This window comes from Sus scrofa, chromosome 15 (genome assembly GCF_054392235.1).
Source record: "Sus scrofa isolate SSC_HxYL_T2T_F1_AM1 chromosome 15, Sscrofa_HxYL_maternal_Yorkshire_Landrace_v2.0, whole genome shotgun sequence".
Lineage (NCBI taxonomy): Eukaryota > Metazoa > Chordata > Mammalia > Artiodactyla > Suidae > Sus > Sus scrofa.
The window spans coordinates 86,786,642-86,808,552 of NC_139397.1; the positions used below are offsets into that span (position 1 = coordinate 86,786,642).

The 21,911-nt window shown below is 35.3% G+C and overlaps 1 protein-coding gene across 11 annotated transcripts in view; it reads right to left on the reverse strand.

The window, feature by feature from the left end:
- Positions 1–1,571: 1,571 nt before the first annotated feature.
- The window catches only part of SCN1A (sodium voltage-gated channel alpha subunit 1), a 166,508-nt gene continuing 146,168 nt past the window's right edge, over positions 1,572–21,911 (reverse strand). For 5 of the 11 annotated variants that reach the window (XM_084999274.1, XM_084999273.1, XM_084999270.1 and 2 more), the window contains exons 22-27: positions 15,154–15,435; positions 12,696–12,749; positions 11,222–11,359; positions 9,163–9,267; positions 7,283–7,553; positions 1,572–4,796 (exon numbers count right to left, since the gene is read on the reverse strand). In XM_084999274.1, coding sequence (XP_084855400.1) covers positions 3,619–4,796; positions 7,283–7,553; positions 9,163–9,267; positions 11,222–11,359; positions 12,696–12,749; positions 15,154–15,435 — 2,028 coding nt within the window. In that variant the 3' untranslated portion in view covers positions 1,572–3,618. Of the gene's footprint in view, positions 4,797–7,282; positions 7,554–9,162; positions 9,268–11,221; positions 11,360–12,695; positions 12,750–15,153; positions 15,436–18,883; positions 19,113–19,857; positions 20,464–21,911 lie in introns of those variants that run through there. The other 6 variants (XM_084999276.1, XM_084999275.1, XM_084999278.1 and 3 more) reach the window with 3 other exon arrangements.

The window sequence follows — 21,911 nt, forward strand, 5'->3', positions numbered from 1 at the left end:
ATGCCAAGTAATTTTCTAATGTCATTATTCCTTCTATATTTTTTGGTTAACATTCAGCTGTAAGAGATTTTTCCTCTTCTCCATTTATTTATTTCAGTATATACTTGTGGATTCTTATTTTATACAATGGGTTATAATCCATTATAATCCATTATCATTATTTACTATGCAAAATAATGCCAAATAAATATGGTGATTTATACGATTATGTTTCATCAATTGGCTTTGTATTTGGAAAGATACCAGTGAGTACTGGTATAGATGTGGTATATAACTATCTATAGGGATTATCCTATAATCCTTACTTATGTTGCTTAGAAATGGAAAATTCTTTTCACCCATTAATATATCAAAATTAGTTGTGGTGTTTTAAAGCAATGACTTCATGAAGACACAAGGTCAGGATGTTATAGGGAGACGCACTCTGTGTGACTGTTCTTCTTCGTCAAGGTCGCCATTTCCCTTTCAGCTTTCATAACTGATGTTGTGCTATTCCGATGGTCAGTGAGGGCTTCTATTTCCTCATAAATTTAGATTTTCTTTAGCCATCATTTTTCTTGTCTAGATCACTCTGGTAACCTCTCCGTGATCTCTCTGAATTCTGAGCATGTCTTCACTGTAGTGTTCCAGTTTCCTGTTTATCTAGCAAAACCAGTTAGATTAAGCCTCCAAGCTGACCCAAAGGTAAATCTTTGCTTCTTGCCCACTTTCACAGGCTGTTTAATCACTGAATCATTCAGGCAGGAAACAGATGGCACATTTAAATGAGGCCCCGGAGAATGTTTTCATGAAGGGGCCATTTAAAAAGGTCATCAAGGTAAGGGAAAAGCCACAAGGAATAGGGAGATCCAGCCACTGGTCTAAAGGAGCGTGGCAGAGAGTGATGACGAGACCCCTGAGAAGGTAGTTCTCATTGTAGGAGGGGCTATCTGACTGGAAGTGGGACTATGCTGATGAAAGCAGCACTGCCAACTAGAGCAGCCTGGCAAAGAAGAAACTGGGAAATAAAACACCCAACTTCACTGTTCTCCCACTGGTGCTTTCCTGATGGTGTTTTCCTGCTGAGGCTTCCCATTGGCCAAGCCAATTTTGATCCAGAGTAAGAGAGCTCATTGATTAACTTATAAAATCGCCCTCACACAGAGCAGGATGGAGGAGCATGAAGAGTGATTCTGGAGGAGTAAACAAAATACCCTTCTCAACCATAGCAACTTGAATTTTTAAATACAGTTTTGAGGGCTTCTCTTGGCACCTCAAATGGTCATCCACCATCACTCCATTTCCAGATCCTTCTTTTCCTCCTAGAGTCACCAGCTTACTCTAGCATCAGTTTTTTCTCCTACCAGAGACCATGCGTTACTGCTTATAGCCCTGGCAGGTCACTTCTCCCCAGTTCATTTTATACCTCAGATTTTCTTTTTGTCAGTGTGGGTAGACCTGGGTGTGTGTGTGTGTGTGTGTGTGTGTGTGTGTGTGTGTATGTTTAGCTCCCCTTCTCCCCCACTTTGTGTAATAAAAATATCTTCAACTTGTTATAAAGCACCATTAACCAAAAGTAACTGGGCAAACAATAAAATTAAAAATGTAATCTTTATTAGTTTTGCACATTTTTAATGTTGGTTAGCATCAGTTAGGGTAATAGTAGCATTTTCCAGCATGCAGTTCACGAATACAGTTTATCTAAGTAGACTTAAGAAAAAGAGGTGCCTATGGTTTGCTTCTGTAAGAAACACAAAATGTCCTGACAATGTAAGTTCACTACTCTCTGTTCTTGCTGAAAAAAAATTGTGAAACCCATGTTATATTCTGAGCAATCTAGAGCAGTATGACTCCAAAGAAATGAAGACATAAACAGAAGTCAGAAAAAAAGGATAAAAATGAAAAATAAGCACTACCTTCAATCAGTTAGTGTAGGCACTACCAAAAATGTAAATAAAAATTTATACCTTTTTCCAATTGCAAAGCATAATTTGGATGCCGGTTGTGAACCTATTTTTGCCCCTGAAAATTATTAAATAATCTAAAATTAGCAAATGTAATAAAAAAAGCAGAAATCTACAACTACCTAGTCTTGTTTTCATGTCTTATTTAGCAAATTTCTTCCATGAAAAAGTACTATGGACAGAAAGTAAGAAAGTGATTGTGATATCAATCTCAAGATAATTTCCTCTTCATATTTATGTACATAATGCTGAAAAATAAAATAAAATGACTTTTTACAGTATTTATATTTGCTTATAAAATTCTAAACACATTTTAACAGGTTAAGCAGTGTTTTTTTTTTTTAATATGACTGTACAGTCGGGCTATACACCATATGTTATCCACTTAAAATTTAAAAATAACCAAAAAGCTGTTAAAGTGCTGCAAACTATTGCTTAATGACTTAAAGAAATGAGATCTGTTGAAGAGTTTCCTTGACTTTACCAATGACATATGGTTTCTCATAAATGAGGTTCTGAACAGCAGGAGAAACCAGATACAGCAGCATGGTAATAGAAACATGCATTGATAGCATCCAAACTACCTATAATGGTACGGAATACATTATATTACCTGTGTAAAGCTTGCACTCTACATTTCTTGTGGTACATATTTGATGCAATAAATGCTGTGCTTAGGTCATTATTTGTTTGCTCAAACGTGCACCACAGGGTAAAATGACTATTTGCATAATAAATAGCATTTCAGTAACATATACATTGTCAACCTTGCTGAGCTGAAGATGGCTAAACAAAGTGCAGGAGTAAGCAGAAATTTATAAAGGGGTCTTTAGTGGGGGAAGCAGTGCTCATTCTTCAGTTTTTTAAATACTGTAAACGGAAACGTAACATTTATGACTCCAAACATTTGAGTGAAGTTTGCACCTGCTAAGATTTAATGGACTACCCCCCAGAAATGACGGACTTGGTCTAGGGGCTGGGTTTGACAAAACAAGATCAGCAAAGCACCTCCAATTATGGCCTAATTACCCCTCCCAAAAACATGGATGGAATTTAAGAACTCCTTGTTTTCCTCTTGACTTTTTGTCATGCATGATCGCTAAGTGTAGCATGCCCTCATGCAAACCACATCTTTGTGCAGATGAGAGGGCCATGTGATTGCCACAAAGCCCCGTGGTATACTGTTAAAGAGGTCCTTTTGTCTATTTCCCAACAGAAACCCCGTTTACAAAAATAGTCACATATAATAAACAACATATGGACTAAAAAAAAGATGAATCCACTAACTGACTTTGTAAAAATGTGACAAATGTGGCAGTTGAAATGCAAAGAGTGGATACAATTGCTACACTAAAGTGTTTCACGTTAATCCTCGAATTCTAGGTTTGCACCCCTTTGAACTGGTCCCTACAGTCTGAGTAGCCGTTTTGTCTCTTGTCTTCAGCAGTGTCAGCTGGTAGTGAGAACAGTAACCTCCTGTCAAGGTCGTCTCCCCTTTGCACAGAGTCACAGTTTTCCGACAAGGGGTCACCGTCTGATTGTAGGCACTGACCTTAAGTAGATTTGTGTAAAAACAGTCAGTTTGGCATTGACCTCCTAAAGGAGTCCTTTTGACAAAAATACATCACCTTCACAGGCTGTAAACAATTTGCCACCCAGTGATTTGTATTTATTTTTATTTCCCTTTGGCTTTTTCATCTTTGCCTTCTTGCTCGTGTTTTTCCACAATTGGCTTTGTTACCCGATCATAGGAGGGTGGACAAGCTGCTGTGGACATGGTCAGATCAGTCTTTTCTGTCATAGAGTTTTCATTTATTCTGTCAATTATCATGTCTTCTTTTACAAGAAGGTTAGCCCCGCCTTTGATTTTATTTTTATTATACGTAAATGAAGCTTGTTTTACAGTTCGCTTTAAAAGGTGGCGCCTGTAAGCACGCTGAATAATAACCGCAGATACCTCCTCTTGTTTTCTTTTTAAAGTTGTAGTTATTGGCTGATAGGAGACCTTTGACGGGTTTGAGGCCATGAATCGCTCTTCCATCTGTATTCGGAGAGCATCCATCTCTCCACTCTCCCCCAGAACACGCTTCGTGAAAGCAAATAAGATGTCAAGGCAGTGGATGCGGTCCCCACTGACCATGGGCAAATCCATGGCAATAAGCTGGAGTTTGTTTGGTTGTGGCAAGTTGAGGGGAGGTTCAAGAGCAGCTGCAAACTGAGAGAGCTTTTCAAATTCCATGAACTGGGTGGCATCGGGATCAAACTTCTCCCACACCTCGTAGAACATCTCAAAGTCATCCTCACTCAGGGGCTCTGCACTTTCTTCAGTAGCAACACTGAAGTTCTCGAGGATGACAGCGATGTACATGTTCACCACGACCAGAAATGATATGATGATGTAACTGACAAAGAAGAAAATCCCAACAGATGGGTTCCCGCAGTCTCCCTTAACTGAGCTGCCAGGGTTAACTTTATTGGGGTCACAATCAGGTGGTTTACTGTTGAGAATAGGTGCTAGCAGTCCATCCCAGCCAGCAGAGGTGGTGATCTGGAACAGGCAGATCATGCTATTGCCAAAGGTCTCAAAGTTGAACATGTCATCAATTCCCACCTCCCTCTTAACATAGGCGAAGTTGGACATTCCAAAGATGGCGTAGATGAACATGACCAGGAAGAGCAGGAGGCCGATGTTGAACAGCGCAGGCAGGGACATCATCAAAGCAAAGAGCAGCGTGCGGATCCCCTTGGCCCCTTTGATCAGACGCAGGATGCGGCCAATCCTGGCAAGACGGATCACTCGGAACAGGGTAGGGGACACAAAATATTTCTCTATCAACTCAGCCAGAAACATACCTATAGATAAAAGATGAGAGTATCAATTAATGAAGAAGTTATCCATTAAAAGAATACTCAAATTTCTGTTAAGGCTCCAAGGTAAAGTTCAGAGTACTGAAACTCAGTTACCTAATATTAAATGTGACATACATAAGTATATATCATATTCTATAAATAAGCCTTCCTTTTGGCATTCAGCAATTAAATTCAACTCAATATTTGCTATGAACTAAATTGTGTCTACCCCGCCCCCAAGTTCATACATTAAGCCCTAACTCCCCAAGGAGGTTGTATTTGGAGACAGGGCTTTTGGGAGACAATTATGTTTAGATGAGGTCATGAGGTTGGAGCCCTCAGGATAAGATTAGTGCCCTCATGAGAAAAGACACTAGAGAGCTGGCTCTCCCTTTCTCTGTGCCATGTGACATAGCGAGAAGACTGCCATCTACCAGCCAGGAAGAGGGCCTCACTGGAAACCCATCATGCTGGCACCTTGACCTGGACCTCTAGCCTCCAGAACTATGAGAAAATAAGTCTCTCTTGTTTAGGCCACCCAGTCTGTGGTAATTCATTTTGGTTGTCCAAGGTGACTAAGACAATGTTCAATTCACTAAGGATTTTATAGTACCTTTTATCCTTGAGGGATAGCTCTAGACTATTTTTAGCTTATACATAATCCTAAGACTAAATCTAAAAAAATAACTTAAAAATTCTCAAGTCTCTCTGAAGAGCAGCAGCCAACACTGTAAGTAAACTTTCATAAAATGAACATAATTTTTTCTCTGAACTGCCAAATCATATACCCTTTAATCAGGCCTTCCCCACCTAAAAATACTGCATTTTTTAAGGGCCACACCCATGGCATATGGAGGTTCCCTGGCTAGGGGTCAAATCGGAGCTGTAGCTGCCGGCCTGTGCCACAGCCACAATGACGCCAGATCTGAACCATGTCTGTGATCTACACCACAGCTCACGGCAACGATGGATCCTTGACACACTGAGCGAGGCCAGGGATTGAACCTGCAACCTCATGGTTACTAGTCAGATTCATTTCCAGTGTGCCCCAGTGGGAACTCCTAAAAATATGTGCAGTTTTTAATGCTATTTTCATCTCTCCATGAACTTGATGCTTCCCTAAGCTTCCACTGTAATATTTTTTATATGTATTTATATACGCTCTGGTGGGTTTCTAAAGGATTTAAGCTGAAGCTCCTTCTGGTTTCCTGTGTCTGGTGTTGGTCTCTCAGCCCTCTTCCTTAAAGCTCCTTTCTCCATCTGCCTTTTAAATAGTGAAATAATGATTGAGCTGAAGAGGAGCTCAAGAAACCAAGTACCTTTGAATTATACTACCTCATTCTGTAGAGAATAGTTAAGTGTGTGTGAGTGTGTGTGTGAGTGTGTTTATGAGAGAGAAAGAGGAAAGAGACAGAGGGAGAGAAAGAGATGAATACAACTAAGTACCCTATCCACAACTGATTACACCACAGATTAGTTGGGAATTAAAGGCTATATACAATGTATGAGTTGGATATAAGATCAACTTCGTCAGAGAGAGGAATGGCATAAAAATCTGCCCAATGCAGGTGCCCCATATCAAATGGTAAAATATTGACCCCAAGAAATCATCAGGTTTAGGGAAGAATGAAAACTATAGGCTCACAGACAGACTTCTTCACTTCACTGGAGCTAGAGTTGTAATCTTTTTTTTTTTTTTTTTAAAGCCTCACTTGGGCACATGAAATTTCCCTGGTCAGGGACTGAATCTGAGCCGCAGCTGTGACCTGAGCCACTGTAGTTAGATTCTTAACCCACTGTACCATGGAGGGAACTCCTAGAATTGTATCTACTGAAATGATACAATTGTTGTTCATGTGACCTATTTAACATTACAAGCTTTGAAGTGTATGAATGATGAAATGATGTTCCATGCCACATCACTGCTTTTGTGATAATTACTATAAACTCATTTCAAAGTAATCTAGAAAATCTCTGAGATGCTGCATTAAAGAACCTACCATCTGCATTTGCTGGCATTTTGTTCTTAGTTTTATTCTCTTTTCATTCTATGCTCTTTATTTGCCACCAGTTTCCTCTCCTACCTATCTGCTAATGACTCTGTTTCTATGTCTCTGATTCACTCTCTCCTGAGTACCAGACTAAATTTCTAGTCCTCTTTTCAACAGAGCCTTTTAGATACTGTATAGACTATTCAGCTTCAACATATCAAAAACATTTCAATCTTAGTTAACAGCACATTCCCAGTTCAAATGAATAAAACTTTACTATACTGACAAATAAAATACCTAGTCTAAAATGGATAGAATAGGATACAACACTCTGTGTACCAGGAGCCTTATTTTGTAAGAAAGACAAACACACTTGAATGAAATAAATCAAAATTTTCACAGTGGTTTTCTCTGAGTTGTGGGAATGCCTCTAATTTAAACTTGACTGTTCCAACTTTTTATTGAGCTGAACTTAAGAGATGTGAAAATACTTCTTACCTACAATGGAAAGAATGACAACCACAAAATCAAAAATATTCCAGCCAATTGTAAAATAATAATGGCGGAGGGAGATAAGCTTCAGCACACACTCTCCAGTGAACAGCACAATGAACACCAGGTTGATGCGGGACAAAATGTTGGTCACATAGTCACTCTGGTCGTCAGTTTCTACCATCATTGTGACCATGTTGAGACAGATGAGAATCATGATACTTATGTCAAAAACTTGTCTGGTTACGAAGTCAAAGACCATTCCTTGAAATTTGTTCTATAAAGAAACAGAAATGCTTTTAGCAACAGAAGAGTTTTCCTGTGTACATTAGCTTCTACATAAGAAATTTCTGCACTAATTGGCTGTCTAGTATTGTACATAGGAACCACTGGCCCTGAATTTTATAAAAAATAGTTTATAGTGCATTAACTTTATAAACTGTGTTATCTAATTGCTATTTACTAATATATATTCCACAGAATAACAATTCCTTGTCAGAAGGGGATTTCTGATAAATATTGCATACTATACACTTCTCTGAAAGGCAGAAATACATATTAATGTATTAAGATTATGAAAAGTTAAGAAACCTGCTTAATTTTGTTTTACCAAACAAAACTGTTTTGTTTTGCTTAATTTCCCACTATCAGTAGACCATACAGCACTTTCAAAATATAGAAGCTATTATTTGTTAATAGATGTACTATATTCTCAATTGCCTTATTCTTAAAGAATTGTTATAGGGAAACTGGGATTTCCATGATACATCTATAACCTTATGCATTTAAAGTCCACATGTGACAATACTGATGTTCTTCCACCAAACGGTCTTGGCTGACACTGTCACACACAGACTATAGACTCTACACAGGGATAATCAGACCAGAATGACACTCCTTAGGCTTTGATGGCAAAATTTCATAAAACTTGTCACTGATCTGTGGTTCTGCTCCCCGGCTCTGCCTCTGTCCTTCACTGCAGGTCACTGTCTGGCCCATTTTCCTAGGTCACTGAGGGACTTTGAGGATATATTCTTCCTTATACTTTTCCTACACATAGTTGACTCATTTCTACTTCCAGTGTTAAGGCTTAACAGAGGACAATATATGTTTTTCATTACTCTCAAGAAGGCAACTCTTGGCTAGAACAATATGAATATAAATATTCACTAGTGTTTTATTCCCCAGTGTACCCAAGGAATTGTTTTACCCTCACGTCATTGTCGTAAAAATCAATACAACTTGGGATAAGCCTTCTCCATTTCACAGCAGTTGTTTGTTGGTTCATCATGGAAGCATGACATTTGTAATTTATCATCCTGAATTGTACTTATTGACTCTGATTTCTGGAGATATTCATAATTTCTAAATTTATGGCCATGTATATGAATATTGGATATTGGAACTTTTCCTTCTCCAAAACACCCAGTACCTCTAATGAAAAATAAAATGGAAGTAAGGTGTTATTTCACTCAATACTTCATCGGTTTGTTAATATAGAAGAAATAAGCATGTTTTTTAACCCCATCCACAACTTACTTCTCTCCCTAACATTACTGGGCAACTACTCTTGAGTTATATGATCAATTTCTTGTGCACATCACACTGCCTTTGTGTCTTTTGGCATTTCATTTAGATGACAGTTGGGTAATCCTAAATGCTTTGAAGATAAGGGTGAATTTTCTGTTTCTTTTTCTTTTTAGGTCTTTCTTTTTTTTAAAAAAAAATTTTTACCATTACCATAAAAGGTATGAATTAATGATGCTCTAAAAGTGGAAGAAATATTTGCTGCTGGAAATACTAGCTGCTATCTCTTCTGTGAGAAAAACCCATGCAAGTTTTTGTTTTTGTATATTTTTTCTACCACATCATTTGGTATTTCTTACTCCTGGTCGAGGTATAGGCTTTTGTGGCTTTTTCGATCCTAATTTTTTCATTGCATTATAGTATTTCTTCTGTTCTTCTGTCATAAAGATGTCTTGACCTCCAAAGTATAGAAAAGAAAGATCAAAACTGGTTAAAACTGTGTCCCTTTGCACATAGTTTTTCAGTGTTAAACTTAAAAGCCCTGGAATGGGACAGTTAAAAAACGAAATGAAAAATTCAACTAATTAACATATTCATGCCTGGGATTTTTAAATTGGAAAAATTAAAACTAGCTCTTAGTTACTGTAATTTATTTATTTCTCACAATCATCCAAAATTGACTTTATTATTTTCATTATTAGTTTATGGAGGACAAAAATCCCAGAAACCAGAGGTTAGTTATTTTTGTCTAGACTGTATACTCAGGGAGTTAAAAAATATGATTCACTGAAACATTAAATACTTGGTTCCTTATACTATACACACTGCCTTTTTGAAGATAAAGACAATGATTTTCTTATTCATATGTAGCAGAATTAGAGTAGATATACTGAATGATGGTTTAGAGTTACTCATAAAAAGCCACTTTCACTCTCCAAGAATTGGACCAAAAAGATAGAAAGGAAACTGGACGAGCTGGTAGAAGAATTAGGGGGAACGTCAGAGGTCATAAGTATGGCAGGTACGTGATAGGCCAGTAGGATAATTTAGTAAAAATCAAGAATGGGGGCAGAAATGTTCTATAATTAAAGTGTATTATAAAATGAAACCACTCATGATGTAAGAAGAAAACAGATTGGGCAAATGAGATAAAGGATCAGTATACAAAGGAAGAGATATAAATGGCAAAAAAATAAGCCCTCAAAATAAGAGACATTAAAATTGAATGTAATTTTCATTTATCAAAAATCAAGTATCAAAAAAAGAGAAATGTGATTCTCTATATGATGTGATGCCAGTGTGATGCCAGTGAAACAGCAGTGACCTGACCACATCCATTTGCTGTTATTGGGAGTGCTTGGCATGTTATTCTGGGAAAGCAAAATTCTTGGGAATTTATCTTAAGGAAATAATTAAAGGCTTAAATTCTTTGAGAACAAAGACTTTTGACTGGGCAGTGTTTAAAGCATTAAAGATTAGAAACAACCTAAATCATCAATCTATTGGGAAATGGTTATGTAACATAATTATATATCTATACATATACATATGTATATATATATAGAGTGTGTGTGTGTATATATGGAATCATAACAAAATGGGAAAATACTTAAGTCAAAAAATTATAATTGCAGATAAAATAACTTCAATGGCAGGGATATGTGTAGAAAAAGTTTGAACAGAAAAACATAAAACATGAATAGTGGTTACGCCTGAATAATGATATTTTTTTACTTTCTGTTTTTGATAATGTATAGATATATGGGCTTTATAAATGATAATTAAAAAGCTATTCAATTCAAGCCTGGAACTTATAGTTTATAATTAAATATCAGGGAGAATGAAGTGGGAACATATAATAGAGCCAATAAAGGATTTAAAAATATGAAAAGAAATAGTAGAAGAAGCTTATATCTCAGGCCTAATTTACTGCAAAGAATCTAAAGTTTTTTGCTGGAAAATATATTTTAAGGAGGGAAGTTGTAGGGATAAAACAACAAGTTGACTCTGGTTCTTTTCTAGTTCTTCTTAAATTATTCTCTTTCCCGGCAGCTGTAGCTCTGATTAGACCCCTAGCCTGGGAACCTCCATATGCTGCAGGTGCGGCCCTAAAAAGCAAAGCAAAACAAAACAAAACAAAACAAAATCATTCTCTTTCAAAAGAGAAAATGTGGTTCCTGTTTTTTTGTTTTTTAAGGGGAGAGAGGTTTTGTGAGCCTATGCACAACCTATGCGCAGTGATTCTTGGCTTTCGATACCGTAAAAGAGATGGGCAGTGAATGGCAGGTGGGAGGATGCAAAATAGATATTTTAATATTTAATTCTGTTTGGTTTCTGAGTTAAAGTACTTATTTGGTATTGAAATCCTTTCACATAATTTATTATCTCAGTAAGAGAGAAAATATTAGAGGTACTTATCTTCTTTTTTTGCTGGTTGAAATTATCTATGATGACACCAATAAACAGGTTCAAGGTGAAGAAGGACCCAAAGATGATGAAAATAACAAAGTAAAGATACATGTATAGACTTTCCTCATACTTAGGCTGGAGTTCCACCTACCAAAGGAGAATATTTTGTAAAATATTACAATACATTTTGATGCTAGATATCATTGGTGCTTTTTCATGTGAATAGAAAATTTCTAGTGTACTTTATTAGATTACTTTATTATTGATTACTTTATTAGTAGTGCTTCTCTTTATTTCCTCTAAATCAGTTCCTCTAAAAAAAACCTCTGAAATTAGACTTTATCTGAAATCAGTAAATAGGTATAGTCTATATTTAGAAACAATTACTACTGGATACATGAATTTATTTAGCAAACAAAAACTGAGTTACTTATTTAGATGTTGTCTTTACCATTATAACATTCATTGAATTTTTCAAATTGAGTAGACATAATTGGACCCTCTATTGTCTGAATCCTCAATCCTCTCTAGACTGTACTCATAATAAATAAGCATCAATCTATCACTTATCACTTGGTAAAGAAGTAAAGGATATAAATTGCACCTGAATAGATTAATATCCTTCTAAAGACAGAGTTAAAAACCAATCAAACACACAAAACAAAATAATAAGTAACAATGAAATAACACAACTCTGAAGGATATCAGGTAGGTCCTCAATATAAAACTAAAGCCATTTATGAGAAATGTACATCAAGAAAGATAAAAATGGGCTTATCAGGTCAGTTTAAAGATTACAGGGGCAAAAATCTTTCTATATGATGATAGACTAAACAGATGGGACCTCTGGAAAGATAAAGAGAAAATTCTAAATTTTACAAAGTTTTGAAGAGCAGAGTTGGAATGATCATGAATTTCAATTCTTTTGAAGCCTGAAAGAGGCTGTTGTAGGAAAAATAAAAAAAGTAGGTCTTAGGTAATATAAACTTAAAATAAATTGTTAATCATAGAAATGATGCTGGTATCTATAAAGGCTCCAGTAAATTTAGAGGTGCTATAATCAAATAAAAGAATGAATTTTAGAGTGGCTATTACAGAAATCTGAGGCTGCCTAGACAACATCCCTAACTTGTCCAATATGAAGGGTGAATATACATTTCAACTACTGATGGCAATCCTGTATTTCTTCACATTTGCTCTAACACTCCAAAATTATTACTGATTATATAATTGGTAGATTATACATATTTAATAGAAGGATATTTATTAGTTATTAAATATATGTTACTTTAGTTTGATTTGTATTGTGATATATCTTAGAAAGATCTTTCCAATAAATATTGCTATACTTGAAAAGTAAGCCATATTTACTTTTAAAAAACATCACTGTAGAATCATTCCATTTAGCTGCTATACTCTGTTAAATTAATTTTTGTACCTAATCAATATTGTGAAAAGCCTTAGGGTATAAAAGAATACTTACATTTCTGGAATCAACTGCTGCATACATTATATCCATCCATCCCTTAAATGTGGCCTATTAAAAAGGACATTCATGTTTTACTTTGGAGTAAAAATAATTCAGACCTGAGGTTTAATAAATATTCTTACCGATGTATTTCTTTAAAAGGAGCATTTTGAAAGACATCTTAAAACACATTTTGCAAGGATTTTGGACCAACAATATCTTGGTCAGTCTTTTCATTTTTACAGCATATAATGAACAAAATGGTCATTTGATATATCCTCCTGCTTGATAAGCAACTTACAAATACTTCTCAATTCTTTAGAGTTAATGGAATCATGCAATTTAAAGTGCTATCAAAATTTAGTTGAATACTTTTAGGAATATTTACAAATGCCCACACACAGGGCAATATCTGTAGCAGCAAAACAGTTACAACTTAGATCTGAAGAGCGTCGACTAAAATCTATCTATAAGGTGGTCATGGTGACTGAAAGTTTATGATTTCTCTTGATTTTAACACTCTTAAGGATCATACAGGTATACAAAAAAGTTAGAGTTGCAACTAACATTTTAAGAATATTGAAATATAAAATCTAGAAATAATCCTATATTTCACTTTCTTCTCTCTGTAATTTTTGATTTGAGAGGGAATTAATTTGGATAAGAAAAGTGAAAAATAGTATGATAGACACTTGGTATTCCCAAGTCTAATAACTTCTTTTAGACTAATTAGTTATTAATTTGCTACTTGTTCTAGGGTCTGAATTTTGAGCCTTGTGGGCCTGAGAGAATTATTCCTACATAAGGAGGTCCAGCAAAAAGCTTTCAGCATCTGTATCTCAGCCAATCTTTGTGTTTATAATACTAACACTTGTGAAGTGGTAGATATCATGAGAAGAAAGCCAAGCAAGGGTGCTTATGATGGCAGTGAAGAGAAAGTCATGATTCTCAGCTAGACAATAGAACTTATTTGTATATCAAAGAGGGAAATGTTGAATGTGTCAGTGGCTGAAGTCAATGAAAGAACATGTTTATTACACACCAGGTACAGGAACAGATATTTCAATGAATTGTTAATTAACAGAGAGAGGGCTCTGTCGAAAGCCAGATATAAACTGGTACTTTCCAGTTTCTTTAGTAGCAGAAATTATTTAACATCTTTTTGCAGGATCTTTATCTTACATTTTCAGAAGTGTTTAGCATTTTTAAGGGACTTCTTGGAATTTTTAATTTTTCTTTCTCAATTTTATGGAGGAAGTGATAAGCTTTAGTCATATTTACAAGTGTTTTTATTAGCTAGGGGTTAGGATAAGTGCCCAAGGAAATATCATCCTGTGTCTACTACAATATTTAAAGAAATAATATTTGCCAGATTTTCAAAATCTCTATTCTAATTGCATGAGCATTCAGACTCAGTCAGAAACATCTACAAGGGAAATAATTTCTAACAAGAAGGTGGAAAGAACTTGTAAAGGGATCACAGTATTGACACCTCTGAAAGAGATGCAGGAGGGTTTTGACCGGTGTGGTCTTGTTTGCTTGCTTAGTCTCCTGGTTGAACAAATGAAAACATAACCCCAGTGAAAGGAAATAGGCTTCTGGCCTGAAAACCCTGCAGAACCCCAGGAAAAAACTTATATGACTATTTTTTTTTTTAAGTTGAGTTTTCAGTGGCCAAAATAGAACTTCATTTTTACAATGGTTTCAAAAGATCTGGACTGTGTTTTTATCCCCTGCTTTGTTGTGATGCAGCTACAAGAAGAACATCAAAATAACCTCTTTAAGAGGCCACCATCTTTTGTATTTTCATAAATTATGAACTTTTTCTTTTGCGTAAATCAGTCTTAGAGACCCAGTAGTGAAAACATTAATATATAGGGGGGAAAAAAGACTTAAGTAATTGTACTGAAAGGTCATTTGGGGACAACAGCTACTTGTGTTTCATTTCCGTGTCTAGGTGTTAACTGGTATTATTCCATTTCACTATGAGGATCTAATCTTAAAGCCTACATATCATTCCCCAAGCTTCAGTCCAAATGATACAATTTAGTAGCAGTTAATGCCTACCAATTAGTTATAATCCAACCAGGTGTGCTAAGCAGTTGTGTTTTGAGCAGGGGGTGGGAGTGTGATCCCTCAGTGAAACAAGCTTTCCAATTGCAATAGGAAAAATAATACATTTATTAATTTATTAATCTACTTGTTCATATGGGAAGAGAGAATAATATGAGAAGAAAGAGAAGATCTTTGGAACGAACTAAAATACCTGGCCACTATTGACTACATCTGCACTGCTTAAATATACGTTTGTTTCACCCATCTGGGCTCATAAACGTGTACTAATAAATCAAAATTTGAAAAAAGGAAATATATTATAAACTTTCTTCTTGGTAACTAAATCATAGCTACATGTCATTACTTTGTTATCATTCCAAACAATAAACACATTTCAGAGAAAAGAGTATTCACTTACAACTTGAAGCAAAGAGAGATACCCAAATCCTACATTATCAAAGTTTACTTTCACATTTTTCCATCGGGCAGTCTCATTTCTTTCTATTAGTATTAGGCAATCAGAATGATTATTCACTTCGCTGATGTCAAACATGTCACCAGTTGTGGTGTTAACACAGTGGTAGAATTTGCCAGCAAACAAATTTACGCCCATGATGCTGAAAATTAGCCAGAATATAAGACAAACCAGGAGCACATTCATGATGGATGGAATTGCTCCTAAAAGGGCATTCACAACCACCTAATACACAAATGGAAAAAAAGAAAAGTCAGAATTCTTATTGATTAAAAGAAAAAAAAAAAGACATTCCCCTAGTAGTCTTCAGTCTTTCTAATTTTTTCTTTTTTACTATCAAGACTATTCTAGGATATTTAAAAGCAAAGTAAAAAAGTCATAAAATGAAATATATTCTTTCTTAAGCAATACATTTAGGGAAATAAATATAAATAATATAACAACGATAAAAAAGTTTGAAAAAAGAGAAGAGGAAGTATAAAAGGCTAAAGGAAAAACAAAATCAGAGGAATTTGCTGCCAGATTGAAGTCAGGAAACTTGTTTATTAGAAAAAGATAAGTAAGAAATCCTAACAGAAGATTAACTCATTAAAAAAGGCAATATATTAAAGAATGAAACTAAAATATTGGGACAAGAGTTGGTTTGACCAATATATTTTAATAAACTAAAAATTCAGGTGTATAAATATAGAAATATTATTAAATACCTAATATAGTTTTGTCCTTAATTATTCATGCATTGCTATGACTAATAATCATTTTTGCATAAGAAGCAAGACAATTTAGCATTATGTATTTCATTAGATCATCACATCGTTTATTTCAAGCTCCAGTCATATCAGTTGTTTCATTTACTGAGTTTAATTTGATAAACTTATTTTAAATGAAACATAATAGAAATCAGTTTCTTAGGAAAATAAGATAAAGAGGGATGCCATATTTGGGATGATAGTTCCCAAATCTGATGTGATTATATCAAGTTCTGTGCTAAATAATTATCTACTCTTCTTTATTTTTATGGAAACATCTTTCCCCTCTTATATTTATTTCTGGACCAAATTAAAAATCTGAGTTTTTGTATTTAGCAGCACTGTAGGGATGACTGTCCTTGCATCCACCTCTCTAGTTCCCATTGGAGCTGCACAGGAGTAGCTAAGAGAGAAAGGCAGGCCTCAAGTTGTTCCAAAGAGGCAGATGATGTCCCAGAACTGACCATCAATAGCTACGTTTAATTCTTCCTATGTCCCTCTATTATTCTTGTCAACCTGATCCAAAATAAACAAAAGGCATCAAACTATCTTCTACCTGTTGTTTGATATCAGCGTATTTTTAAAACAAATTTTTTGATTGTCGAAAAAAAGAAGAGATGAGGCAATGCCTTATGCTTCTGAGCTGTGCTGAATGTCTGTAAAGAACGCTAGGCCTTCTGGAGTTACAACGGTGTAATAAGTGGGCCAAAGGAAATGATAAAACCACTCATGGTAAAGAAGGGAATGAGAATGAAAAAATTAAGTCAGTTGAATTATCTAGGCAGATCCAGATGATGTGGGCTATGGAGCCTAGCAAGCTGATATGTGGCATCTCACCTTTATCTCATTTGGCTATCTGCATTAATACAATTAAATAAGTCTGTATTTTATACTTCACTTTAAATGTTTGAATACACTCAGATTTCTTTTCGATTCAAGATTTGACAGCTGAAATCAAGTTATTTTTCCCCTCCTTTCCAAATATTTTGTCTACCTTCCAGATTTAAAAGCTGATTTTACTGTGTATACACAAAGTACATGTTAAAATGCACATCTTTATCTACAATATCCAATTTAGTGTATGAGCAGAACACTGGTTACCTCTATCTATTTCCTGAATTCTTTCCACACCAACCTGGAGGTCTCACACTTCTTTCTTCAAAACCTTCCTCACCTCTATCACTTCTCCATTTTCACAGTCATCATTCCTACTTCTGATATCTGTTGGTACATACCTGTAATATTTTCAGAGTGTTTCTTTGTTTTTGTTTTTAGGGGCACACTCAAGGTACACTGAAGTTCCCAGGCTAGGGGTCGAATCAGAGATGCAGCTGCCAGCCCATGTCATAGCCACAGCAATACCAGATCCGAGCCATGTCTGCAATCTACACCACAGCTCATGGCAATGCTAGATCCTTAATCCACTGAGCAGGGCCAGGGATCGAACCTGTATTCTCATGGATACTCGTCAGGTTCGTTACCACTGAGTCACAACAGGAACTCCCAGAGTCTTCTAATTTTTCCCTTCCTTTAATTCATGTATGATGAATTAATCTTTCCCAAGTCTCATTTAAAATTATTTAATGTCTTCTCACTGATTATCAGATATTTTCCTTACCTTGATGTTCAAGTCACTCTTCAATCTACATTAAAGTTTTAACTTCCCTAGCTACCTGCTCTTCATTCCGGTCCAACTAGTATAATTACCCTGTGCTACTAACATTACCAGAGAATTGAGATGACATTTCTTTTGAAATTCCTTGCCCATTTCCTCTCTTTCTGAAGTACCCTTTCTTTTCACAAGCTGTGGTTCAAACAACACTTCTGTCTTGGAGCCTCACTTCACCCTCGATTTAGCCTCCAAAACACAGAAGAATGTTTACTCTTAAATTCAAGAATCAGAATTCCAGCAGTGGACAGGATTACAGAAATCATTTACCATTGCATTCTCATTTGGCAAATGAGAAAAAGGAGGCTAAGCTAGGTTAAGTTCAGAACATAGACTTGAAGTGGCATCTAGTGTGCCTACCGCTCGACCTCACTCATCCTCCTTTAAGAGTTGCTCCCACTTATCTGGTACCCATATTGCTTTGGATTAGAGTTCATTGCATTCTCATATCTTGACAGATAGTAGGCTTTTTCTTTTTTTTTAGTTTAAATGAAAAAAAAAAAATCTATGTGAGAATTCTCCAAGGCTTGAATACAGTAATATAGCAGAGTGCTCTGAATATAGGACTGTAAAAATGATGATTGAGTGAATGAATGAGGTAAAGATTAGCTCAGCATTTATTGATCAAAATATAATTTTAAAATGTTATTTGTAGATATGGGATGAAAATAAAGAGCTGGATACAATGAAAAACTTGGGGTTAGCTAAGTCTGAGGGGCTTCCTATGAAACTGGGGGTTGGATGTACGCTAACATTAATAGTATTCAAGATACAAAAGAGTGACTTTCAAGATACGATTGGCATATATTTGGCCCAGAGAAAAGATTTATTTATATGAAGACAAAACAATTTGCTATTCAAAGGGCCACTTATATTTAAATTTTCATTAAATTCAGCAATGAAGGGTGAGAGGGATGCCTGTTCTTTCCCAAGAGGCCCAAGCCCTTCCTTGGTTCAGCACAGAGGAGGTATATTAATTCCTTGCAGGCCCTAGGGAACTGCAGTAATTGGTTCCCAGGTGGTGAAGGCACTAGGCAGAACTGGACTAAATAAATCAGAAAGAGGAGATTGCGGTTTCAGGATGCATAATAGGAGATACCCAAGAAAGGAACGAACCCTGGAGGTTCTTAATGAACTAACCCTGGAGGCTGCTTTTTCTCACACATGTTTTGCAAAATATCATCAAATAGAATTTCTGTATTCTTGCACAACCTATTCTTATAGAAACTCTTTCTGTCTCTACTTCATTTTCTGCTTTTTAATTAAATCAACATGAAATAAGGGATTGTCGGAGTTCCCGTCGTGGCGCAGTGGTTAACGAATCCGACTAGGAACCATGAGGTTGCGGGTTCGGTCCCTGCCCTTGCTCAGTGGGTTAACGATCCGGCGTTGCCGTGAGCTGTGGTGTAGGTTGCAGAGGCGGCTCGGATCCCGCATTGCTGTGGCTCTGGCGTAGGCCAGTGGCTACAGCTCCGATTAGACCCCTAGCCTGGGAACCTCCATATGTCGTGGGAGCGGCCCAAGAAATGGCAAAAAAAGACAAAAAAAAAAAAAAAAAAAAAAAAAGAAAGAAATAAGGGATTGTCAATGAAATAGGAAATTAGTGTTGGGAATTTTGATAACATGCAGAAATATCCTCTTGTCTGAATGAGTTATCTTTGAACTTCAAATCAATACTACTCACGGATTCTAGTGCTTCTCTAAGTGAAATACTGAAAAATCACGTGAATAAAAATTGAAGTAGGCAAATTAGAAATCACACATTTTAGAATATGAAGAAGAGTAACAATTTTTAAATCTAATATCTCTATTTGTGTTGTGGGATGTAATTAAGGTAATTATTTTTTGAAAAATGTGATACATCAATTATCCAAACAAAAATTCCAACTTTTTCTCTCCCTTAAAAATAAAAACTCTTCTCCTTTTACATTATTCCTAAACTTTAAAAATTGACAAAATATAAATTCATTTTGATTTATGTTTTCACTCTGACATCTTCTAAGATACTAAGAGGCTAACTGAAAGTAATGAATTCTCCGAAGTGAGTTTATACATTAAATTCTGTCATAATACATTTGATAAGATGTTTTATTTCTAGGTGGGTGTTCCAGACCATGTAATTCAAATAAGTAGATCCTTTCATGTTTACGTTTTTCCATTTAAAACACAAATCACATGTTCTTACTCAACTCTAAATATATTTTTGCTTTGTTACATTTTGAAAATAACCCCTATAAACTTAATAAAAAATGAGAATGATAACACAATCAATACCTGGAATATTGTACCCTAGCATCTGCTCCCACATATCAACAAGGCTAGGAAGCCACTGCTGGTATCTCAATGTCAATTTTTTTAGGGCCCAAACCAATATAGAAAATAGCAAGCGTTCTTTAAAATGCCTCAAACAGCATCACCAACTTGACAAGTTAAAAATTTCACACAACCATTCTACAGCAGGGTCCCCCACCCTCACCAATCAGATCATCTCCCCATAAATGGATAACTCAGTAGACACACAACTAAGTCATAGTCAGTGAAACTTAAAAAAGGTATCAGCAGTTGGGGTTTGAATCCATCCATAGAGGGTAAATTCACAAAAGGTAGTTTTCTCAAAAGAAAATTTAAGACAATTGAAAATTGGGGATTAGAATGTAAATACTGTATTTTCCCTACTGCGGTGCAATAGTGCCCTTCCCAACCCCTCCCTCATCCCACTACACAAAGTCACAGTGAAAGGATGAAAGGAAGCAAAAGGGGTAATACAGTACCCATAATAAAGGGCTGAGGGGCGGAACCAGCGCTCCACCCCATCCAAGTTGGAGCAAGATTATCCTATATAAAATAGAAATATATAGTTTGTTATTAGTTAGAAATCTGATATGACAGAACATTTGGTGTTACTTTTTGTATATGCTCTCTGTCTGTTTCCCTATCAATCAAGACTTGAGTTCTTTTGAAAAAGAAGGTATTTAAGATTTCCTAGGTTAGGAAATTCAACACACAGAATTTATTTTACTCAAGTTATTCACGACATCAATTCACTCAGTTCAGTTTTAACAAGTTGAAAAATTTGGACTGGAAATTTGAAATACAATAAATGTTTAAAAGCTGTCAGCCAGAAATGTGCATAAAACATGCAAAACATAAAGTGCAAAGTGATGATAATTTATTTCTTACTTTCTAACTTCTAATCAAGCGTTACACAGCATGCTTTATTTGGTACTGTGGCATTAAAGCACATGCTTTGAAAAAGTGACAAAACAACAAAAATAAAATGAGCCTGATTTACGCTTTGACATAGCTATTGTGATTTTATGCTGCTAGGGAAAAGAATAAAATGAGAGTTTCTAAATATATTCAGAGCTCACTTCCCAATTATAGTCATCGTTATTATTTCCATCCTCGGTATTATCCATGATTATGTTTTTTACAAAGTCAAAAATTCCAAACACCAGAAACAAACAAAAACTGAATTAATAATAAGGTTATTTTGTCCCTACAATGCCAAATACATGTTGAGATAATCAGCCACTTTAGGGTTGTATATATGCTGTCAGTATGAGGAAAGAACCATATTCATAAATCTGATAATTTAAGTGATTAGTTCATCTTCTATCAGCATGTTAAGGATTTTATGTTTTTAAAACTCCAAGTTTCAGAATTAAACTATCCTTATAATATAAAAACCATTATTGATCAAAATTATGGGATAAAGTTAATTCAATAACTTTAATAATGCTGGCCCACAGGACCAGTATTGGTATGGAAATAAAATGTTAAATACAAAAATATCTGGCCATTTGACTCACAGATTTAAGAAACTTCCAAAAGGTCAAATTTGAAACAATATTATAATATAATTATAAATATTTTATATTTTAATTATAAATAATTATAACAGCTTCAAATGCTTAGTGTTGTTCAGATTTCAGAAAACTTCTCAAATGTATTATTTTGATTTAGGAGACATGTTTTCAAGGAGAATATATAAAAATTATATTTTTCTACAAAACCCAAACTGCCATTCTAAAATAAAAGTAGCAGTTTCATTGGAAAACAAACTTAATTTTCACATATCTTGAAGAGAATTTCCAACAACATTTTAGTAAAAATGTAAGGGTCTCTTTGAGGGATAAAATAAGGTTGTATTATATTGTGTTAAATTGTTTCTAGTGAGGAATCATTTTTTATACATGTTAGGGAAATTGCAGAAGTCTTCAGACTTCATAAGAAAGTCTTATGTTCTTAAAAGTGACATTTAGAATGAAGAAGTCTATCGA